The following is a 23,389-nucleotide window of genomic DNA, read 5'->3' on the forward strand; positions in this document are numbered from 1 at the left end:
AAAATGAAATAAATAGATGCTAGGATAGATGTATAATAATCAGGTTGGATCCAATCCCTGTCTCCCACAGGGCTCACAGTCTTAATCCCCATTTTACAGATGAGATAACTGAGGCCCAGAGGAGTAAAGTGAATTGCCCAAGATCACACAGTGGACATGGCTCCCCCATACTTCAGCGGACTGAAGCAGAGAGTAGTGAAGTGATTTAGCCCAAGGTCACACAGCAGACAAGTGGCAGAGCTGGGATTAGAACCCAGGTCCTTCTGACTTCTGGGCCCAGGCTCTAGCCACTAGGCCACTCTGGGGTAGGGGGTCTGTCAACTGGTTCTATTGAAGAAGAATGATAATAATAGTAATAGTAATAATTTTTATTAAACACATACTAAGTGTTAAACATGGTGCTAAATGCCAAATGCAGCAGGAATCAGCAGGACCTGGGTTCTAATCTACCACTTGTCTGCTGCGTGACCTTAGACAAGTCGCTTGACTTCTCTGTGCCTCAGTGACCTCGTCTGGAAAGTGGGAAAGAAGACTGTGAGCCCCATGTGGGACAGGGACCGTGTCCAACCCAATTTGCTGTATCTACCCCAGCACTTAGTACAGTGCCTGGCACAAAGTAAGCACTTAAAAAACACCACAATCATTATCATTATTATTATTATTAATAACAGATACCACAATTAATTAATTAATTAATGTTATTATAATCAGATCAGACACAGTCCTTGTCCCACATGGGGCTTGTGATCTAAGGGTTAGGGGGACTAGGTATTTAATTCCCATTTTACAGATGAGGTAACTGAGGCTCAGGGGAAGTGAACTGACTTGCCCAAGGTCACAGAACAGACAAGTGGCGGAGCTGAGAGTAGAACCTGCATCCTTCTGACTTTCATTCATTCATTCATTCATTCAATTATATTTATTGAGCGCTTACTGTGTGCAGAGCACTGTACTAAGCGCTTGGGAAGTACAAGTTGGCAACATATAGAGACGGCCCCAACCCAACAGTGGGCTCACTTTCAGACTCTCTCCATTAAGCCATGATGCTTCTCTAGCCAAAAGATGCTTATTTTTCAGCCTAAATGTTCTTTTTGGCGTTGGTTGAAAAGATTTCCTTGTAATTGCTGGGGATTTTTTATTTTCCCAGAGATGAGCTTCTGGATGCATAATAATCCCGAATTCCCCTCCTTGGATTCATACACAGTGGGGATCGGCTTCAGTCAGCTACGATCGCCGAATGAACTTGTCAAATGGGATCTGCATTTGACCGTTTCGGTTCATAGCCTAGGATGAACATTTATCAAACTGGGGAATAGTCGAATAAGCCCTGAACTAAAATCATTATTGTCTGTGATTAAATCATGGAGTTGCTGTTGTGTTGTGTCATCTGAAGCACAGAAAGGTTCCAGCCTCTAAAATCCCTTTCTTGCTATAGCTTTAGGTGCTGGATATAGGGGGATTTTAGGGGGAAGCAGCATGATATATTGGATAGAGCGCAAGTCTGGGAGTCAAGGAGTCAATCAATCAATCAATCATATTGATTGAGCGCTTACTGTGTGCACAGCACTGTACTAAGCGCTTGGGAAGTACAAGTTGGCAACATATACAGTCCCTACCCAACAGTGGGCTCACAGTCTAGAAGGGGAGACAGAGAATAAAAACAAACATATTAACAAAATAAAATAAATACAATAGATAAGTACAAGTAAAATAAATAAATAGAGTAATAAATATGTACAAACATATACATATATACAGGTGCTGTGGGGAAGGGAAGGAGGTAAGACGGGGGATGGAGAGGGGGACGAGGGGGAGAGGAAGGAGGGGGCTCAGTGTGGGAAGGCCTCCTGGAGGAGGTGAGCTCTCAGTAGGGCTCAGTAGGAGTCATGTGTTCTAATCCTGTTGCCGCCACTTGTCTGCTGTGTTACCTTGGGCAAGTCATTTTACTTCTTTGGGCTTCAATTCCCTCATCTGTAAAATGGGAACTGACGCTGTGAGCCCCATGTGGGACAGGGGCTATGTCCAACCCAACTTGCTTGTATCTACCCCAGCGCTTAGTACAGTGTCTGGCACATAGTAAGTGGTTAATAAATGCCATTATTATTATTATTATTAGGGTAATGGCCTCTAGACTGTAAGCTCATTGTGGGCAGAGAATGTGTCTGTTTATTGTTGTATTGTACTTTCCCAAGTGTTTACTACAGTGCTGTGCTGTCCAGAAGCAGCATTACTTAGTGGCAAGGGAACGGGCTTGGGAGTCATAGGAGGTGGGTTCTAATCCTGGCTCTGCCACTTCTCTTCTGTGTGACCTTGGGCAAGCCACTTAACTTCTCCGGGCCTCAGTTACCTCATCTGTGAAATGGGAATTGAGGCTGTGAGCCCCTCGTGGGACAACCTGATTACCTTGTATCTATCCCAGTGCTTGAACAGTGTTTGGCATATAGTAAGGGCTTAACAAATGCCATTATTGTTATTATGGGCTTAACAAATACCATTATTATTATTATTATACAAAGTGCTCGATAAATACAATTGAATGAAAACTGAATGTAATGGCCCCTTCAGGAAGACAGAAACTGGAGGATCAGGCCTGTCTCTGTTTCCCCAGAATGTGTCTGCTTATTGTTGTATTGTAATAATAATAATAATAGCATTTATTAAGCGCTTACTATGTGCCAAGCACTGTTCTAAGCACTGGGGGGGATACAAAGTAATCAGGTTGTCCCACGTGGGGCTCACAGTCTTAATCCCCATTTACAGATGAGGGAACTGAGGCTCCGAGAAGTGACTTGCCCAAAGTCACACAGCTGACAATTGGCGGAGTTGGGATTTGAACCCACGACCTCTGACTCCAAAGCCCGTGCTGCTTCCACTGAGCCACGCTGCTTCTCCTATTGTACTCTTCCAAGCACTTATTATAGTGTTCTACGCATAGTAAGCGCTCAATGAATACGATTGAATGAATGAATGAATGAACAAGAGAGTCTGTTATGTCCTCTCTGTCCTAGACTGTGAGCCCACTGTTGGGTAGGGACAGTCTCTATATGTTGCCAACTTGTACTTCCCAAGCGCTTAGTACAGTGCTCTGCACACAGTAAGCGCTCAATAAATACGATTGATTGATTGATCCTAGCCCCCGAGTTTCTAGTGCTCCAGTAATCTGACACAGACCTGAGGGGCGAATTCTCCTTCTCCCCATTCCAGCTGCTCCATTTCTGATTTCTAATTCAACTAGTTCTCCTTTAATGTGAGGTTTGTCTTTTATGAAACTCTCCTTAAGGAAAACTTGCATCGTAGTATTCAGCTACCCTAATAGTAATAATGATGGCATTTGTTTAGTGCTTACTATGTGCTAGACACCGTTCTAAGCACTGGGTTCTTGTTTTGGCTTATGCCGTGGACACATCTCTCCCAGACCGCCCCGCCCTCCATCTGCAATCGTTCTGGTAGTGGATCCGGAGAGTTTTCTTGGGAAAAATCCAGAAGTGGTTGACCATTTCAATCGATCAATCAATCAATCGTATTTATTGAGCGCTTACTGTGTGCAGAGCACTGGACTAAGCGCTTGGGAAGTACAAGTTGGCAACATATACAGTCCCTACCCAACAGTGGGCTCACAGTCTAAAAGGGGGAGACCGAGAACAAAACCAAACATACTAACAAAATAAAATAAATAGAATAGACCATTTCTGCCTTCTGACCTTCTGAGTCCCAGGCCCGTGCTCTATCCACTAGGCCACACTGCCTTCTAGACTGTAAGCTCACTCTGGACAGAGAATGTGTTCCTTATATTGGTACACTGTACTGTCCTGAGTGCTTAGTACAGTGCTCTGCAATCAATCAATCAATCAATCGTATTTATTGAGTGCTTACTATGTGCAGAGCACTGTACTAAGCGCTTGGGAAGTACAGATTGGCAACACATAGAGACAGTCCCTACCCAACAGTGGGCTCACAGTCTAAAAGGGGGAGACAGAGAACAAGACCAAACATACCAACAAAATAAAATAAATAGGATAGAAATGTACATGTAAAATAAATAAATAAATAAATAGAGTAATAAATATGTACAACCATAATACATGGTTTATGGTACCTCTGCACACGGTAAGCGCTCAATAAATACAACCGACTGACTGACTGAAGCACCCGGTCACATGCACCCACTCACATGCTCATTCATTCATTCAGTCGTATTTATTGAGCACTTACTGTCTGCAGAGCACTGTACTGAGCGCTTGGAAAGTACAATTCGCTCGTGTTCACCAGCAGTTCCTTTGATAAAGGGGGCTCAAGAGTGAGAAGCCGTATGGCCTAGTGCGTAGAGCAGGGGCATGGGAATCAGAAGGGCCTGGGTTCTGATCTCAGAGAAGCAGCGTGGTTCAGTGGAAAGAGTCCGGGCTTTGGAGTCGGAGGTCTTGGGTTCAAATCCCGACTCTGCCAATTGTCAGCTGTGTGACTTTGGGCAAGTCACTTGACTTCTCTGTATCTCAGTTCCCTCATCTGTAAAGTGGGGATTAAGACTATGAGCCCCATGTGGGACAACCTGATCACCTTGTATCCCCCCAGTGCTTAGAACAGTGCTTTGCACATAGTAAGCGCTTAACAAATGCCATCATTATTATTATTATGTCACTTCTGCCCCTTGTCTGCTGCGTAACCGTGGGCAACCCACTTCACTTCTGGACCTGTTTCCTCATCTGTAAAATGCAGATTAAGATTGTGAGCTGTTTGTGGGTCAGGGACGGCAAATACACCATCATTATTATTATCTTGTATCTTCCCCAGTGTATAGTACAGTGCCTGGTGCATAGTAAGTGCTTAACAATTACCATAATTACCTTTATAGAGGTAATTAATTACCACAATTACCTTTATACCTTTAGAGAAGCAGCGTGGCTCAGTGGAAAGAGCATGGGCTTTGGAGTCAGAGGTCATGGGTTCAAGTCCCAGCTCCACCAATTGTCAGCTGTATGACTTTGGGCAACTCACTTAACTTCTCTGTGCCTCAGTTCCCTCATCTGTAAAATGGGGATTAAGACTGTGAGCCTTGCGTGGGACAACCTGATCACCTTGTATCCCCCTCCAGCGCTTAGAACAGTGCTTCACACATAGTAATCACTTAACAAATGCCATCATTATTATCATTATTACTACCTTCCTCAGCCATCATTTATATATGTGTATATATATATGTGTGTGTGTGTGTATATGTGTGTGTGTGTGTGTGTGTGTGTGTGTGTGTGTGTGTGTGTATATCCGGTTACTTTAGTTTAGTTTGTGCTTGTCTCTGCCATTTAAATGCAGTCTCCTTGTGGGCAGGGAATGTGTCTAGTCTTTATTCCTTTCTTCCCAAGCATCTATTACAGTGCACCAATCAAATAAGCTCTCAATAAATGCACCTGTTTCTACTGCTACTTGTAGGTAGAGATTGCCTCACTTCTCTGTTTTGTACTCTCACATGCACCCAGGATTCATTCAAATGTAATTTATTGAGTGCTTACTGTGTGCAGAGCACTGTACTAAGCACTTGGGAGAGTACAGCAGAACCGTAAACAGACACATTCCCTGACCACAATGAGCTTATAGTGTATATAAGTTCCTTGTGGGCAGGGAACATGTCTACCAACACTGTTGTATCGAACTCTCCCAAGCATTTAGTACAGTGCTCTGCACTCAGTAAGCGCTCAGTAAATACCATTGACTGATGGATTGCACCGAGTAGGTGCTCAATAAATACCATTACTGTTTCTACTAAGGGGAGAATGAAAGGGGAAAGAGAAGCAGAGGGGCAAACAGGTTTGGACACGTCTTTGAGTGATGATGATGATGACTGTGGTACTTGTTAAGCACTTAATATGTGCCAAGCACTGTTCTAAGCACTGGGGTAGATACAAGGTAATAATTATGGTATTTGTTAAAGCACTTCCTCTTTGCCAAGCACTGTTCTAAGCGCTGGTAGTCAGGTTGTGGATGAGAAAATCCTCGTAGGAGGAATTGGGAGATTTGGGGAAGTTTTGTGGGTTGGTCCAGTTGGAGAGGATGTGGGCATTTTTCTGAATTTGAGGATTGTTACTGAATCCTCGGTTTATTTGTTTTGGGAACTATCTCTCTCCTCTCCCTGGAAACCCCACCCAGTGGCTTGGCTGAATAAGGTTCCAGAACTTTTTTTTTCCGAAGAAAATGAAAATACACGGAGCCTCGTTGCCATATTCTTCCTGCAGATAGTGTCCAGGCCAGGGCTGGGTCTGAACTCGGCAGCTTTTGATATCTTCCTGAGGCCCCACACAGTTTGAGCCTAGGGTGACCATCCCAGCAACAAACAACTCGGTGCTATTCATCAAATCCAAAATGAAAGAAAATGTTTCAGGAAATACGGGGCAAAAATTCCCCGCTGCTTCCTGGGTTGCTGTCTGTGAGAATTGGTGAATTAGAGGAGCAATTTCATGGCGTTCTCTGGCTCCCCTCAACCGGTTTCTGAGAGAGGTAGTGAGCCCAGCCCTGTTCTCAGGAAATCTGTAGGGTTGGAGACAAGAAACTCTTCGGAATTCTTGGAGCTTCGCTCCACGGAGCCGGGGAGATTGGCCGTTTCAAAGCTCTGGGCAGATCAATCTCCAGGACTTTTCTTCACACCACCCTGCGGTCTCACATTCTTGTTCCCATGAAGTGAGGAAATGAGTTAATATTGACTAACCAAAGTAAACACTCCGACATGGGAATCTAATCATCGGGTGCCCTCATATTCAGAATGAAGAGACGAGACCAGCGGGTTTGGATGAATTCATTTAGAATTCATCAGTGCAGCAATGAGCTGAGACTTGTACGCTTTCCGAGATTCAATGGAAGAATAGTAATAGCAGTAGTAGCAGTAGCAATAATAATAATTGTAGTATTTGTTAAGCGCTTACTAGGTTCTAGGCACTTTATTAAGTGCTGGGGTGGATGCAAATAAATCTGGTCCTGTCCCACATGGGGCTCAGTCTTAATCTTCATTTTACAGATGAGGGAACTGAAGCACAGAGAAACAAAGGGACTTGCCCAAGGTCACAGATCAGACAAGCGGTGGAGCCAGGATTAGAACCCAGGTCCTTTGGACTACCAGGCCCAAGCTTTTTCCAATAGTCCATGGTGCTGTAGTAGCAGTAGTAGTAGTAGCAGTAGTACATAGATGTATATTAGGAACATATCCTTAAATTGTATAATATGCAATTTAATATAATTATATTAATATAAGTATATTAAGTATAAGTATACTTAAGTATAAGTATACAATATAATATACTTAAATACTTATTTAAGTATTTATTTATTACTTACTACCATGCTCCTCTCAGGGTCACACCTGGCGAGTTTCCAGTACTGTTTTTGTCACTACTGCAGGAGGAAGAGTCGGCCCACCCATTCCATTCCTAGCTTGGCCAGTGGCTAGCGAGTGGCAGGCCATCTACAGTGCTCAAGCGCTTAGTACAGTGCTCTGCACACAGTAAGCGCTCAATAAATACGATTGATGATGATCTGCTAAAGTCAAAACTCCCCCATGCTGGGCAGCAGCGGCGCGGGAAAGAGTCGAGGGCGGAGACTAGAGTTTACCTGTGGAAGGAGGCGATGGTAAACCACCTCCGGATTTTTCCCAAGAAAAGTCTCTGGATCCACTATCCGAACAATTGCAGATGAGAGCGGGGCGTTCTGGGAGAGATGCATCCATGGAGACGACTTGACGGCGTAAGACAAGACAAGTAGTAATGTAGAAGTAGTACTAGCAGTAATAGTAGTAGTAGAAGTAATTGTGGTAATAGTAGCAGTTGTGGAAGTACTAGTAGCAGTAGTAGTAATTGTAGTAGTGAAAGTAATAGTAGTGATAATAGTAATTGTAGCAGTAATAGTTAAAAGTAATAAGGGTGGTGACAGTATTTATTAAGCATCCCTGGGTGAAATGTACTGTAATAAATGAGGATGCCGATGATGATGACGGTATTTCTTAAGTGCTTACTACGTGCCAGACACTGTACTAAGCTCCAGGATGGGTACGAGATAATCGAGTTGGACACAGTCCCTGTCCCATGTGGGGCTCACAATCTCAATCCCCATTTTACATACGAGGGAACGGAGGCCTTGAGAAGTGAAGTGACTTCCCCAAGGTCACACAGCTGATAAACGGTGGAGCCGGAATTAGAACCCATGACCTTCTGACTCCCAAGCCCGTGCTCTAGCCACTTGACAAAGTGTTCCAGCAACAAGAGACATGATCTGCACCCATAAGGTGCTCACATGCTGGTCTGGCCAGTGTTCTTATCTTTCGGCACTCAGAATGCAGGGCTAAGTTGTTCTTTTTCTCCCCTGATGGATCAATCAATGGCATTTATATTTTGAGTCAGTCAGCAGTACAGGGAAACGATGTGACCTGGTGGAAAGAGCACTGTGTGATCTTGGGCAAGTCACTTGGCTTCTCCTGGCCTCGGTTTCCTTCTCTGACAAACGGGGATTGAATCCCTGCTCTCCCTCCCACTTCGATTGTGAACCCCACGTGGGACAGAGACTGTGTCTTAACTGATTGTTTGGTCCGACCTGAGTGCTCAGTACAGTTTGTTGTTGTTGTCTTATGCTGTCCAGTCGTGTCCGACCCATAGCGCTGCCATGGACACATCACTCCCGGAACGCCCTTTCTCCACCTGCAATCGTTCTGGGAGTGAATCCACAGAGTTTCCTTGGTAAAAACCTGGAATTTGTTTACCATTGCCTCCTTCCGTGCGTAAATTTGAGTTTCTGCCCTCAACTCTCCCCCAGGCCTCTGCTGCCCAGCACGGGGGAGTTTTGACTTGTAGCAGATGGCCTGCCACTCACTAGCCACTGGCCAAGCTAGGAATGGAGTGGCTATAATAATAATCATAATAATGATGGCATTTATTAAGCGCTTACTATGTGCAAAGCACTGTTCTAAGCGCTGGGGAGATTACAGGGTGATCAGGTTGTCCCACAGGGGGCTCACAGTTCTAATCCCCATTCTACAGATGAGGTAACTGAGGCACAGAGAAGTGAAGTGACTTGCCTAAAGTCACACAGCTGACAAGTGGCAGAGCCGTGATTTGAATCCATGACCTCTGACTCCAAAGCCCGGGCTCTTTCAATCAATCAATCAATCAATCGTATTTATTGAGCGCTTACTGTGTGCAGAGCACTGTACTAAGTGCTTAGGAAGTACAAGTTGGCAACATATAGAGACAGTCCCTACCCAACAGTGGGCTCACAGTCTAGAAGGGGGAGACAGACAACAAAACAAAACATACTAACAAAATAAAATAAATCGAATAGATATGTACAAGTGAAATAAATAAATAAATAGAGTAATAAATATGTACAAACATATATACATATATACAGGTGCTGTGGGGAAGGGAAGGAGGTAAGATGGGGGATGAAGGGGGGATGAGGGGGAGAGGAAGGAAGGGGCTCAGTCTGGGTAGGCCTCCTGGAGGAGGTGAGCTCTCAGTAGGGCCTTACTGAGCTCTTTCCACTGGGCTCTTTCCACTGAGCCATGCTGCTTCTCACTCTCTCTCCCGTAATTGAGACTGGTAGAGGACTGGAAACTCTCCAGGTGCCACGCTGAGAGGTGCTTAGTACAGTGCTTGGCATGTATTGAGCACTTAACAAATACAACACTGTACCTTGTCAGTCTCGCCGCTGACCCCTGGCCCACATCCTGCCTCTGTCCTGGAATGCCCTCCCTCCTCAAATCCAACAGACAATGGCTCTCCCCCTCTCCAAAGCCTTATTTGAGGGCCCATCTCCTCCAAGAGGCCTTCCCTGATTAAACCCTCCTTTCCTCTTTTCCCACTCCCTTCACCCTGATTCATTCCCTTTATTCATCCCCCCTCCCACCTTCACAGCACTTAAGCCCATATCTCTCATTTATTTATTTCTATTAGTGCCTGTCTCCCCTCCAGACAGTAAGCTCACTGAGGGCAGGGAATGTGTCTGTTTATTGTTCCGTCGGACTCTCCCAAGCTCTTAGTACAGTGATCGACACGTGGCAAGCGCACAATAAATACGATTAAATGAATGAATGTAATGATAATAATATTATTTGCTATATTTGTTAAGTGCTTACTATGTGCCAAGCACTGTTCTAAGAGCTGAGGTACATACAATAATAGTAATAATAATTGTAATTTTGGTATTTGTTGAGCTCTTACTATGTGCCAAGCACTGTTTTTTTTATAATGTCATTTATTAAACACTTACTTTATGCAAAGCACTGTTCTAAGTGCTGGGGAGGTTACAAGATGATCAGGTTATCCCACGGGGGGCTCACAGTCTTCATCCCCATTTTACAGATGAGGTAAATGAGACCCAGAGAAGTGAAGTGACTTGCCCAAAGTCACACAGCTGGCAATTGGCGGAGCCAGGATTAGAACCCATGACCTCTGGCTCCCATGCCCGGGCTCTTTCCACTGAGCCATGCTGCTGTTCTAAGCACTGGGGGAGATACAGGGTAATCAGGTTGTCCCACATGGGGCTCACAGTCTTAATCCCCCTTTTCCAGATGAGGTAACTGAGGCACAGAGACGTTAAGTGACTTGCCCAAAGCGTATTGAGGTGAGCGCAGGACACTGCCCTAAGTAAGCCTTTAGATTGGAGCCAGCTTGGTTGAGAAGCAGCGTGGCTCAGTGGTAAGAGCCCGGGCTTTGGAGTCAGAGGTCATGGGTTCAAATCCCTGCTCCGCCAATTGTCAGCTGTGTGACTTTGGGCAAGTCACTTGACTTCTCTGAGCCTCAGTTACCTCATCTGTAAAATGGAGATTAAGACTGTGAGCCCCCCGTGGGACAACCTGATCACCTTGTAACCTCCCCAGCACTTAGAACAGTGCTTTGCACATAGTAAACGCTTAATAAATGCCATCACGATGATGATGATTAGGGAAGGAAGCGGTTCAAGTGGAGTTACCCTTTCGCCCCTGAGAGACACAGCCACACTGTCTTCATTCATTCAGTCAGTCAATCATATTTATCGAGCACTCATTGCATGCAGAGCACTGTACTAAGCGCTTGGGAGAGTACAATACTACAATAAACAGACACATTCCTGGCCCACAACGAGCTCACAGTCTAGAGGGCGGGAGCCAGACCTCAGTACAAATAAACAAATGATGGATATGATGATGATGATGATGATGATGATGGCATTTATTAAGCGCTTACTATGTGCAAAGCACTGTTCTAAGCTCTGGGGAGGTTACAAGGCGATCAGGTTGTCCCACGGGGGGCTCACAGTCTTAATCCCCATTTTACAGTTATATATATATATATATATATATATATATATATATATAGACATAAGTGATTCATTTATTCACTCAATCGTATTTATTGAGCACTTACTATGTGGACAGCACTGTACAAGTACAAGTTGGCAACATATAGAGATGGTCCCTACCCAACAACGGGCTCACAGTCTAGAAGGGGGAGACGGACAGCAAAACAGAACATGTGGACAGGTGTCAAGTCGTCAGAACAAATAGAATTAAAGCTAAACGCACATCATTAACAAAATAAATAGAATAGTAAATGTGTACAAGTAAAATAAATAGAGTAATAAATCTGTAGGTGGGGCTGGGAAGAGCAAAGGGAGCAAGTCAGAGTGACGCAGAAGGGAGTGGGAGATGAGGGGCTTGGGAATGTCGGGTTTTGAGCAGGAAACTCACTGTTGGGAATATGAAAAGAAGACGCCTTTTCTAGGCGAGCCAAATTCAGCGGTGGAGGAAGCAAAGCTCATTTTTTTGCTGACACCAGTCCCCCACCTCTCCCTCCCACCTTGGCCTCTGGACTCTCCCTTCCTCCCTGTGACCTGAGATGCCCGAGGTCTAGGGCGGGGAAGGGAAGAAGGCACAGAGACTGCACAGGAGGAGCTGAGACATCTGTTTCCTCCCTCCATTGCTCCCTCGCCCCCACCCCCCATCTCCCGTAATAATAATAATAATAATTGTGGTGTTCGTGAAGTGCTTACCGTATGCCGGGCACCGTACTATAAGGGCTGGGGTGGATACCGGCAAATCAGGCTGGGCGCAGTCCCTGTCCCACATGAGGTTCCTTCCGAGTCTCCATCTCTGTTTTACAGATGAGGTAACCGAGGCGCAGAGAAGTGAAGTGACTTGCCCGAGGTCACACAGCGGACAAGTGGTTGAGCCGGAATTAGAACCCATGACCTTCTTACTCCGAGGCCGGGGCTCTATCCACTATACCACGCCTCGAGCCCGGGCTTTGGAGTCAGAGGTCATCATCAATCGTATTTATTGAGTGCTTACTATGTGCAGAGCACTGTACTAAGCGCTTAATAGAGTAATAAATATGTACAAACATATATACATAAATACAGGTGCTGTGGGGAAGGGAAGGAGGTAAGGCAGGGGGGATGGGGAGGGGGAGGAGGGGGAGAGGAAGGAGGGGGCTCAGTGTGGGAAGGCCTCCTGGAGGAGGTGAGCTCTCACTAGGGCTTTGAAGGGAGGAAGAGAGCTAGCTTGGCGGATGTTTTTATGTCATGGGTTCAAATCCCGGCTCTGCCAATTGTCCGCTGTGTGACTTGGGGCAAGTCACTTAACTTCTCTGGGCCTCAGTTCCCTCTTCTGTAAAATGGGGATTAAGACTGTGAACGGGGAGAGCCTGATCACCTTTAACCTCCCCACAGCTTAGAACAGTGCTTTGCACATAGTAAGCGCTTAATAAATGCCATCGTTATTATTATTGTCAGTGCCTAGCTTCTGCCCGCCTCTGCCTATGCTAGGATCTGTTGATCCCAGCCCCTACGGGGTAGAGCCCAGGCCTTCATTCCCTCATCTGTAAAATGGGGATTAAGACTGTGAGTGTGGGACAGGGACTGTGTCCAACCCAAGTATCTCGTATCCATACCAGTGCGTAGAACGGTGTCTGGCACACTGAGAAGCAGCGTGGCTCAGTGGAAAGAGCCTGGGCTTTGGAGTCAGAGGTCATGGGTTCGAATTCCGGCTCTGCCAAGTGTCAGCTGTGTGACTTTGGGCAAGTCACACAGTCTTTTAGACTGTGAGCCCACTGTTGGGTAGGGACTGTCTCTTATGTTGCCAATTTGTACTTCCCAAGTGCTTAGTACAGTGCTCTGCACATAGTAAGCGCTCAATAAATATGATTGATGATGATGATGATGAAGTCACTTCACTTCTCTGGGCCTCAGTTACCTAATCTGTAAATGGGGGATTAAGACTGTGAGCCCCCCATGGGACAACCTGATCATCTTGTAACCTCCCCAGCGCTTAGAACAGTGCTTTGCATGTAGTACGTGCTTAACAAATACTGTCATTATTATTATTATTATAAACTTAAGTACCACTATTTTTATTATTACTATTATAGTTATTTGCGCACAGTCACACAGCAGACAGGCAGTGGCTTTATCTGGTATCTATACCAGTGCTTAGAACAGCGCCTGGCATATAGTGAGCGCTTAAATAGATTTGTGATAATCAGGTCCCACATGATTAAGGTTCCATCTGTATTTATTTATTATGTCTGATATTTCTTCATTTATTCATTCATATTAGTGTCTGTCTCTAATATATAAACTCGCTGTGGGCAGGGAATGTGTCTGTTTATTGTTCTGTTGCCCTCTCCCAAGCGCTTAGTACAGTGTTTTGCTCTCAGTAAGTGCTCAGTAAATATGATTGAATGATTGGATGAAGTGCTGAAATTATTATCATTATTACTGTTATTATTACTATCATTATTATTATCAGGTTCCATCTGTATTTATTTATTATATCTGATATTTATTCATTTATTCATTCATATTAGTGTCTGTCTCTCCCTCTAATATATAAACTCACTGTGGGCAGGGAATGTGTCTGTTTATTGCTCTGTTGTCCTCTCCCAAGCGCTTAGTACAGTGTTTTGCTCTCAGTAAGTGCTCAGAAAATATGATTGAATGATTGGATGAGGTGCTGAAATTATTATCATTATTATTGTTATTATTACGATCATTATTATTATTATTTTCAGGTTCCATCTGTATTTATTTATTATATCTGATATTTATTCATTTATTCATTCATATTAGTGTCTGTCTCTCCCTCTAATCTATAAACTCTCTGTGGGCAGGGAATGTGTCTGTTTATTGTTTCTGTTGTCCTCTCCCGAGTGCTTAGTACAGTGTTTTGCTCTCAGTAAGTGCTCAGTAAATATGATTGAATGATTGGATGAAGTGCTGAAATTATTATCATTATTATTGTTATTATTACTATCATTATTATTATCAGGTTCCATCTGTATTTATTTATTATATCTGATATTTATTCATTTATTCATTCATATTAGTGTCTGTCTCTCCCTCTAATCTATAAACTTGCTGTGGGCAGGGAATGTGTCTGTTTATTGTTTCTGTTGTCGTCTCCCAAGTGCTTAGTACAGTGTTTTGCTCTCAGCAAGTGCTCAGTAAATATGATTGAATGATTGGATGAAGTGCTGCAATTATTATTATTATTATTATTATTATTATTATTGTTATTATTACTATCATTATTATTATTATCAGTCTTCAAGGCTGAGGGGTTGGCCAAAATGCGACACAGTCCGTCCCCCTCTTCTGGGCTGAAGAATGGAACCTGTCATTCAGTAGGTGGTATTTGTGGAACGCCTGCTGATAGAGTAACTGGGAAAATAGTCAGTCAGTCATTTTTATTGAGCACTTACTGTGTGCAGGGAAGTGTACTAAGCGCTTGGGTGAGTACAGTCGAACAATACAACAGACACATTCCCTGCCCACAATGAGCGTACAGTCTATAGGGGCAAGAGAAGCACATCACCTACCCCTTCTCCTCATTCATTCATTGAATCATATTTATCAAGTGCTTTCTGTGTGCAGAGCACTGTATTAAGCGCTTGGGAGAGTTCAGTAGAATAAAGAGACACAGTCCCTGCCCTCACCCACAGTCTAGAGGGGAGACAGACACGAATAGAAATAAATAAATGACAGATATGGACATAAGGACTGTGGGGCTGGGAGGCCAAATTGTACTTTCTAAGCTCTTAGTACAGTGCTCTGCACACAGTAAGTGCTCAATAAATATGATTGAATGAATGAATGGAGGGAGCAAGTCAGGGAGACGCAGAAGGGAGTGGGAGAGGGGGAAAGAGGAGCGTAGTCTGAGAGGAGAAGATGGGCCTTCAGTGAGGTTTTGAACGTGGGGAAAATCATTTGTCTGTTGGATAATCCTCGAGTAGGTTACAGTTCAACTTGGTTCCCAGTCCCAAGCATGTCACCCTTTCTTTGACATCCTTTGGCTTTAATGTTTCATCTGGAGTCCAATAAATCCTCACCATTTTTTTCCCTTTCACTATTATTATTATTGTTGTTATCATTATTAATACCATCAACAATGGTGTTTCTTTAGTCAATTCTATGTGCCATGTGCTGTATTAAGTTCTGGGGTAGATTTGTGATAACTGGGTCCCGCATGGGGCTCACGGTCTAAATAGGAGGGAGCACAGGTATTAAATCCCCATTTTGCAAGTGAGGGAATTGAGGCCCAGAGAAGTGAAGTGAAGCAACCAGGGCTTAGTGGATACAGCCCGGACCGGGTTGTAATCCGCACTCCCCTACTTGTCTGCTGTGTGACTTTGGGCAAGTCTCTTAACTTCCCTGGGCCTCAGTTACCTCACTGGAAAATGGGAATTAAAACTTTGAGCCCCATGTGGGACAGGGACTCTGTCCAACCTGATTAGCTTGTGTTTCTACTACAGTGCCTGGCACATAGTTAGCACCCAACAAATACCATAAAAACAAAAAAAGTTAAGTGACTTGTTCAGGGTCACAAAGGAGGCATGGAGCCAGTATTAAAGCCCAGGTTCCCTGTCACCCAGCCGGTCAGTCAGTCAATTAGTCAATCATATTTTTTGAGCGCTTACCGTGTGCAGAGCACTATGCTAAGCGCTGGAGAGAGTACAATGTAGTGATAGAGTACTGTACAACAATTCATTCAGTCATTCAATCATATTTATTGAGCACTCACCTTGTGCATCATCATCATCATCATCAATCATATTTATTGAGCGCTTACTATGTGCAGAGCACTGTACTAAGCGCTTGGGAAGTACAAATTGGCAACATATAGAGACAGTCCCTACCGAACAGTGGGCTCACAGTCTAAAAGGGGGAGACAGAGAACAAAACCAAACATACTAACAAAATAAAATAAATAGGATAGATATGTACAAGTAAAATAAATAAATAAATAAATAAATAAATAGAGTAATAAATATGTACAACCATATATACATATATACAGGTGCTGTGGGGAAGGGAAGGAGGTAAGACGGGGGGATGGGGAGGGGGACGAGGGGGAGAGGAAGGAAGGGGCTCAGTCTGGGAAGGCCTCCTGGAGGAGGTAAGCTCTCAGCAGGGCCTTGAAGGGAGGAAGAGAGCTAGCTTGGCGGAGGGGCAGAGAGAGGCCATTCCAGGCCCGGTGGATGACGTGGGCTGGGGGTCGATGGCGGGACAGGCGAGAGCGAGGTACGGTGAGGAGGTTAGCGGCGGAGGAGCGGAGGGTGCGGGCTGGGCAGTAGAAGGAGAGAAGGAGCACTGTACTAAGCGCTTGGGAGAATTTGTTAGAGAAGCAGCATGGCTTAGTGGAAAGAGCACGGGCTTGGGAGTCAGAGGTTGTGGGTTCTAATGCTGGCTCTGCCATTTATCAGCTTTCTGACTTTGGGCAGTCACTTCACTTCTCTGTGCCTCAGTTCCCTCATCTGTAAAATGGGGATGAAGACTGTGAGCCCCACATGGGCCAACCTGATTACCTTGTATCTACCCCAGCACTTAGAACAGTGTTTGGCACATAGTAAGTGCTTTACAAATGCCATCATTATTATCCAGTGTTTAGAAAAGTGCTTGGCACGCAATAATAATAATAATATTTGTTAAGCACTTACTATGTGCCAAGTACCGTTCTAAGCACTGAGGTAGATACAAGGTAATCAGGTTGTCCCACGTGGGGTTCACAGTCTTCATCCCCATTTTCCAGATGAGGTAACTGAGGCACAGAGAAATTAAGTGACTTGCCGAAAGTCACACAGCTGACAAGTGGCAGAGGCAGGATTAGAACCCACGACCTCTGACTCCCAAGCCCGGGCTCTTTCTAGACTTTCTTCACAGTCCTTCTAGACTGTGAGCCCACTGTTGGGTAGGGACGACCTCTGACTCCCAAGCCCGGGCTCTTTCTAGACTTTCTTCACAGTCCTTCCATCATCATCATCAATCGTATTTATTGAGCGCTTACTGTGTGCAGAGCACTGTACTAAGCGCTTGGGAAGTACAAATTGGCAACATACAGAGACAGTCCCTACCCAACAGTGGGCTCACAGTCTAAAAGGGGGAGAGAGACAGAGAACAAAACCAAACATACTAACAAAATAAAATAAATAGAATAGATATAGATAGTATGCACAGTCTAGACTGGGAGCCCACTGTTAAGTAGGGGCTGTCTCTATATGTTGCCAACTTGTACTTCCCAAGCGCTTAGTCCAGTGCTCTGCCCACAATAAGCGCTCAATAAATACGACTGATTGATTGATTTCTACTAAGCCACGCTGCTTCTCTTGAACATAGTAAGCGCTTAACAAATACCATAATTATCCTTCTTATTATTACAATTGCAACGTAACAATAAACAGGTGCCTTAAACTGTTGCCACTAGACCTCACTGCTTCTCATCATCATCATCAATCGTATTTATTCTCAAATAAGCTCATTCCTCGACTCCGCTCTCTCATTCACCCCTCACATCCAAGCCGTCACCAAAACCTGCCGGTCTCAGCTCCGCAACATTGCCAAGATCCGCCCTTTCCTCTCCATCCAAACCGCTACCCTGCTAATTCAAGCTCTCATCCTATCCCGTCTGGACTACTGCACTAGCCTTCTCTCTGATCTCCCATCCTCGTGTCTCTCTCCACTTCAATCCATACTTCATGCTGCTGCCCGGATTATCTTTGTCCAGAAACGCTCTGGACATATTACTCCCCTCCTCAAAAACCTCCAATGGCTACCGATCAATCTGCGCATCAAGCAGAAACTCCTCACCCTGGGCTTCAAGGCTGTCCATCCCCTCGCCCCCTCCTACCTCACCTCCCTTCTCTCCTTCTACTGCCCAGCCCGCACCCTCCGCTCCTCCACCACTAATCTCCTCACTGTACCTCGCTCTCGCCTGTCCCGCCATCGACCCCCGGCCCACGTCATCCCCCGGGCCTGGAATGCCCTCCCTCTGCCCATCCGCCAAGCTAGCTCTCTTCCTCCCTTCAAGGCCCTGCTGAGAGCTCACCTCCTCCAGGAGGCCTTCCCACACTGAGCCCCTTCTTTCCTCTCCCCCTCGTCCCCCTCTCCATCCTCCCGTCTTACCTCCTTCCCTTCCCCACAGCACCTGTATATATGTATATATGGTTGTACATATTTATTACTCTATTTATCTATTTATTTATTTATTTTACTTGTACATTTCTATCCTACTTATTTTATTTTGTTGGTATGTTTGGTTCTGTTCTCTGTCTCCCCCTTTTAGACTGTGAGCCCACTGTTGGGTAGGGACTGTCTCTATGTGATGCCAATTTGTACTTCCCAAGCGCTTAGTACAGTGCTCTGCACATAGTAAGCGCTCAATAAATACGATTGATTGATTGATTGATTCTGCGACCAGCTCATTTGCTCCGGACCCAATGCTTAACCGTGTGTGTTTGTGTGTGTGTGTGTGTCCGTCCGTCACAGGAAAAGAACTTGGATTGGTTTCCCCGGATGCGCGCCATGTCTCTCGTGAGCAACGAAGGGGACAGCGAGCAGAACGAAATCAGGAACCTGCAGGAGAAGCTGGAGTCTACTATGAGCCTGGTGAAACAGTTGTCCAGTCAGCTGGCTGAACTCAAGGAACAGGTCAGCGGGCCTTGCTCGGGCCGGGGAGCCATCCCCCCACTGCTCAGCTCGCTCACTCGATCGTATTTATTCCCTCAGTCGCATTTATTGAACGCTCACTGTGTGCAGAGCACTGTTCAGAGCGCCCGGGAGAGGACAACAGACCAATAAACAGACACATTCATCATCATCAATCGTATTTATTGAGCGCTTACTATGTGCAGAGCACTGTACTAAGCGCTTGCACACATTCCCTGCCCACGACGGGCTTACAGTCTAGAGGGGGAGACAGGTATAATAATAATAATGATGATGGCATTTATTAAGCACTGACTATGTGCAAAGCACTGTTCTAAACTCTGGGGAGGTTACATGGTGATCAGGTTGTCCCACATGGGGCTCACAGGCTTCATCCGCATTTTACAGATGAGGTAACTGAGGCCCGGAGAAGTGAAGTGACCTGCCCAAAGTCACACGGCTGACAAGTGGCGGAGCCGGGATTTGAACCCGTGATCTCTGACTCCAAAGCCTGGGCTCTTTCCACTGAGCCACGCTGCTTTACTAGAAATAAATAAATTACAGATTCTTTCGGTCATATTTATTGGGCACTTACTGTGTGCAAGAGGGCTGTACTAGGTGCATGTATAATGGTATTTGTTAAGTGCTTACTATCAATCAATCAATCAATCGTATTTATTGAGTGCTTACTGTGTGCAAAGCACTGTACTAAGCGCTTGGGAAGTACAAGTTGGCAACATATAGAGACAGTCCCTACCCAACAGTGGGCTCACAGTCTAAACAGTGCTAAGCACTGTTCTAAGCGCTGGGTGATCAGGTTGTCCCATGTGGGGTTCACGCTTTTAATCCCCATTTTACAGATGAGGTAACTGAGGCACAGAGAAGTTAAGTGTCTTGCCCAAGGTCACAGCAGACAACAGAGGACAACAGACCAATAAACAGGCACATTCCCTGCCCACAACGGGCTTACAGTCTAGAGGGGGAGACAGGTATTACTAGAAATAAATAAATTACAGATTCATTCGGTCGTATTTATTGAGCACTTACTGTGTGCAAGAGGGCTGTACTAAGTGCTTGTATAATGGTATTTGTTAAGCGCTTACTATGTGCTAAGCACTGTTCTAAGCACTGGGTGATCAGGTTGTCCCATGTGGGGCTCACGCTTTTAATCCCCATTTTACAGATGAGGTAACTGAGGCACAGAGAAGTTAAGTGTCTTGCCCAAGGTCACAGCAGAAAACAGAGGACAACAGACCAATAAACAGACACATTCCCTGCCCACGACGGGCTTACAGTCTAGAGGGGAGACAGGTATTACTAGAAATAAATAAATTACAGATTCATTCGGTCGTGTTTATTGAGCACTTACTGTGTGCAAGAGGGCTGTACTAAGTGTATGTATAATGGTATTTGTTAAGCGCTTACTATCAATCAATCAGTCGTATTTATTGAGCGCTTACTGTGTGCAAAGCACCGTACTAAGCACTTGGGAAGTACAAGTTGGCAACATATAGAGACAGTCCCTACCCAACAGTGGGCTCACAGTCTAAACAGTGCTAAGCACTGTTCTAAGCGCTGGGTGATCAGGTTGTCCCATGTGGGGCTCACGCTTTTAATCCCCATTTTACAGATGAGGTAACTGAGGCACAGAGAAGTTAAGTGTCTTGCCCAAGGTCACAGCAGACAACAGAGGACAACAGACCAATAAACAGGCACATTCCCTGCCCACGACGGGCTTACAGGCTAGAGGGGGAGACAGGTATTACTAGAAATAAATAAATTACAGATTCATTTGGTCGTATTTATTGAGCACTTACTGTGTGCAAGAGGGCTGTACTAAGTGCTTGTATAATGGTATTTGTTAAGCGCTTACTATGTGCTAAGCACTGTTCTAAGCACTGGGTAATCAGGTTGTCCCATGTGGGGCTCACGCTTTTAATCCCCATTTTACAGATGAGGTAACTGAGGCACAGAGAAGTTAAGTGTCTTGTCCAAGGTTACAGCAGAAAACAGAGGACAACAAACCAATAAACAGACACATTCCCTGCCCACGACGGGCTTACAGTCTAGAGGGGAGACAGGTATTACTAGAAATAAATAAATTACAGATTCTTTCAGTCATATTTATTGAGCACTTACTGTGTGCAAGAGGGCTGTACTAGGTGCTTGTATAATGGTATTTGTTAAGTGCTTACTATGTGCTAAGCAGTGTTCTAAGCACTGGGTAATCAGGTTGTTCCATGTGGGGCTCACCCTTTTAATCCCCATTTTACAGATGAGGTAACTGAGGCACAGAGAAGTTAAGTGCCTTGCCCAAGGTCACAGCAGACAAGTGGTGGTGTCGAGATTAGAACCCATGATCTCCGACTCCCAAGCCCTTGCCACTAAGCCACGCTGTTTGCGGACATAAGTGCTTTGGGGCTGGGAGGGAAGTTGATTTGGGGGTGACCACTGGGTCAGGAGGAGCAGTGCGGCGTAAGGGAGGGACCGTGGGACGGGGTGCCGTAGACCTGGGTTCTAATCCCGGCTCCGCCACCTGTCTGCTGTGTGACTCCATCAAACAATCAATCAATACTATTTATTGAGCGCTTACTGTGTGCAGAGCACTGTATTAAGCGCTTGGGAAGTACAAGTTGGCAACATATAGAGACGGTCCCTACCCAACAGTGGGCTCACAGTGTAGAAGGCACTCCATGCCTCCATCACCTCCTCTGTAAAATGGGGATTCAGTACTTGTTCTCCCTCCCCCTTAGACTGTGAGCCCCTTGATGATGGTGATGATGATGATGGTATTTGTTAAGCGCTTACTATGTGCAAAGCACTGTTCTAAGCGCTGGGGGGGGATACAAGGTGATCAAGGTGTCCCACATGGGGCTCACAGTCTTCATCCCCATTTTACAGATAGGGGAACTGGGGCTCTGAGAATTTAAGTGACTTGCCCGAGGTCACACAGCAGACATGTGGCGGAGTCGGGACTCGAACCCATGACCTCTGACTCCAAAGCCCGTGCTCTTGCCACTGAGCCACGCTGCTTCTGTCCCTTGTGGGACAGGGACTGTGTCTGACCTGTACAGTGCTTGGCACATAGTAAGTGCTCGACAAATACCATTAGCATCATCAGAGCTAATCAAATGAGAGGGAAATGACTGCTAAGTGATTGGCATTTTCTTTCCCTTAATTCTCCGGGCAAAGTATAGGCCCATCTCAGCCCACTCCTGTGGGACCCCTAACAATAATAACTATGCTACTTCTTAAGCACTTACTATATGCCAAGCACTGTTCTAAGCACTGGGGTAGATACGAGTTAATCAGGTTGGGCACAGTCCCTGTCCCCCATGGGGCTCATAGTCTTCATCCCCATTTTACAGATGAGGTAACTGGGGCCCAGAGAAGTGAAGTGACTGGCCCAAGGTCACACAGCAGACTTGTGGCCGAGCCGGAATCAGAACCCGAGTCCTTCTGACTCCCAGCCCCGGCTCTCTCCGCTAAGGCACACTGCCTGGGTGAAAGAGAAACTGGTTCCCAATTAGCCCTAGGAATGCTGTCCTATAGGTAGTAATTGTGGGAATATTCATTCATTAATTAATTCATTCAGTTGTATTTATTGAGTGTTTCCTGTGTGCAGGGCACTGTAATAATAGTAATAATGATCAATCAATCAATCATATTTATTGAGCGTTTACTGTGTGCAGAGCACTGTACTAAGCGCTTGGGAAGTACAAGTTGGCAACATATAGAGACAGTCCCTACCCAACAGTGGGCTCACAGTCTAAAAGGGGGAGACAGACAGAGAACAAAACCAAACATACTAACAAAATAAAATAAATAGAATAGATATGTACAAGTAAAATAAATAAATAAATAAATAGAGTAATAAATATGTACAAACATATATGCATATATACAGGTGCTGTGGGGAAGGGAAGGAGGTAAGATGGGGGGATGGAGAGGGGGACGAGGGGGAGAGGAAGGAAGGGGCTTAGTCTGGGAAGGCCTCCTGGAGGAGGTGAGCTCTCAGTAGGGCCTTGAAGAGAGGAAGAGAGCTAGCTGGGCGGATGGGCAGAGGGAGCAGGGCATTCCAGGCCAATGATGGCATTTGTTAAGCGCTTACTATGTGTGAAGCACTGTTCTATGCACTGGTTACAGTGTGATCAGGTTGTCCCACTTGGGGCTCACAGTCTTAATCCCCATTTTACAGATGAGGTAACTGAGGCACAGAGAAGTGAAGTGACTTGCCCGGCTCCGCCACTTGTCAGCTGTGTGACTTTGGGCAAGTCACTTCACTTCTCTGTGCCTCCGTTAACTCATCTGTAAAGTGTGGATTAAGAGTGTAAGCCCCACGTGGGACAACCTGATTACCTCGTATCTACCCTAGCGCTTAGAATAGTGCTTGGCACACAGTAAGCGCTTAACAAATATTATCGTTTATGAGAAGCAGCGTGGCTTAGTGGAAAGAGCATGG

The 23,389-nt window shown here is 45.3% G+C and overlaps 1 protein-coding gene across 2 annotated transcripts in view; it reads left to right on the top strand.

Annotated features, from left to right (window-relative positions):
* Positions 1–23,389, top strand: part of ITPR2 (inositol 1,4,5-trisphosphate receptor type 2) — a 616,651-nt gene that overhangs the window by 591,784 nt on the left and 1,478 nt on the right. For both annotated transcript variants that reach the window (XM_038760705.1, XM_038760713.1), the window contains one exon: positions 18,769–18,930. In XM_038760705.1, coding sequence (XP_038616633.1) covers positions 18,769–18,930 — 162 coding nt within the window. The remainder of the gene's footprint in view (positions 1–18,768; positions 18,931–23,389) is intronic.

The sequence above is a fragment of the Tachyglossus aculeatus genome, chromosome 2 (genome assembly GCF_015852505.1).
Source record: "Tachyglossus aculeatus isolate mTacAcu1 chromosome 2, mTacAcu1.pri, whole genome shotgun sequence".
NCBI classification, from domain to species: Eukaryota; Metazoa; Chordata; class Mammalia; order Monotremata; family Tachyglossidae; genus Tachyglossus; species Tachyglossus aculeatus.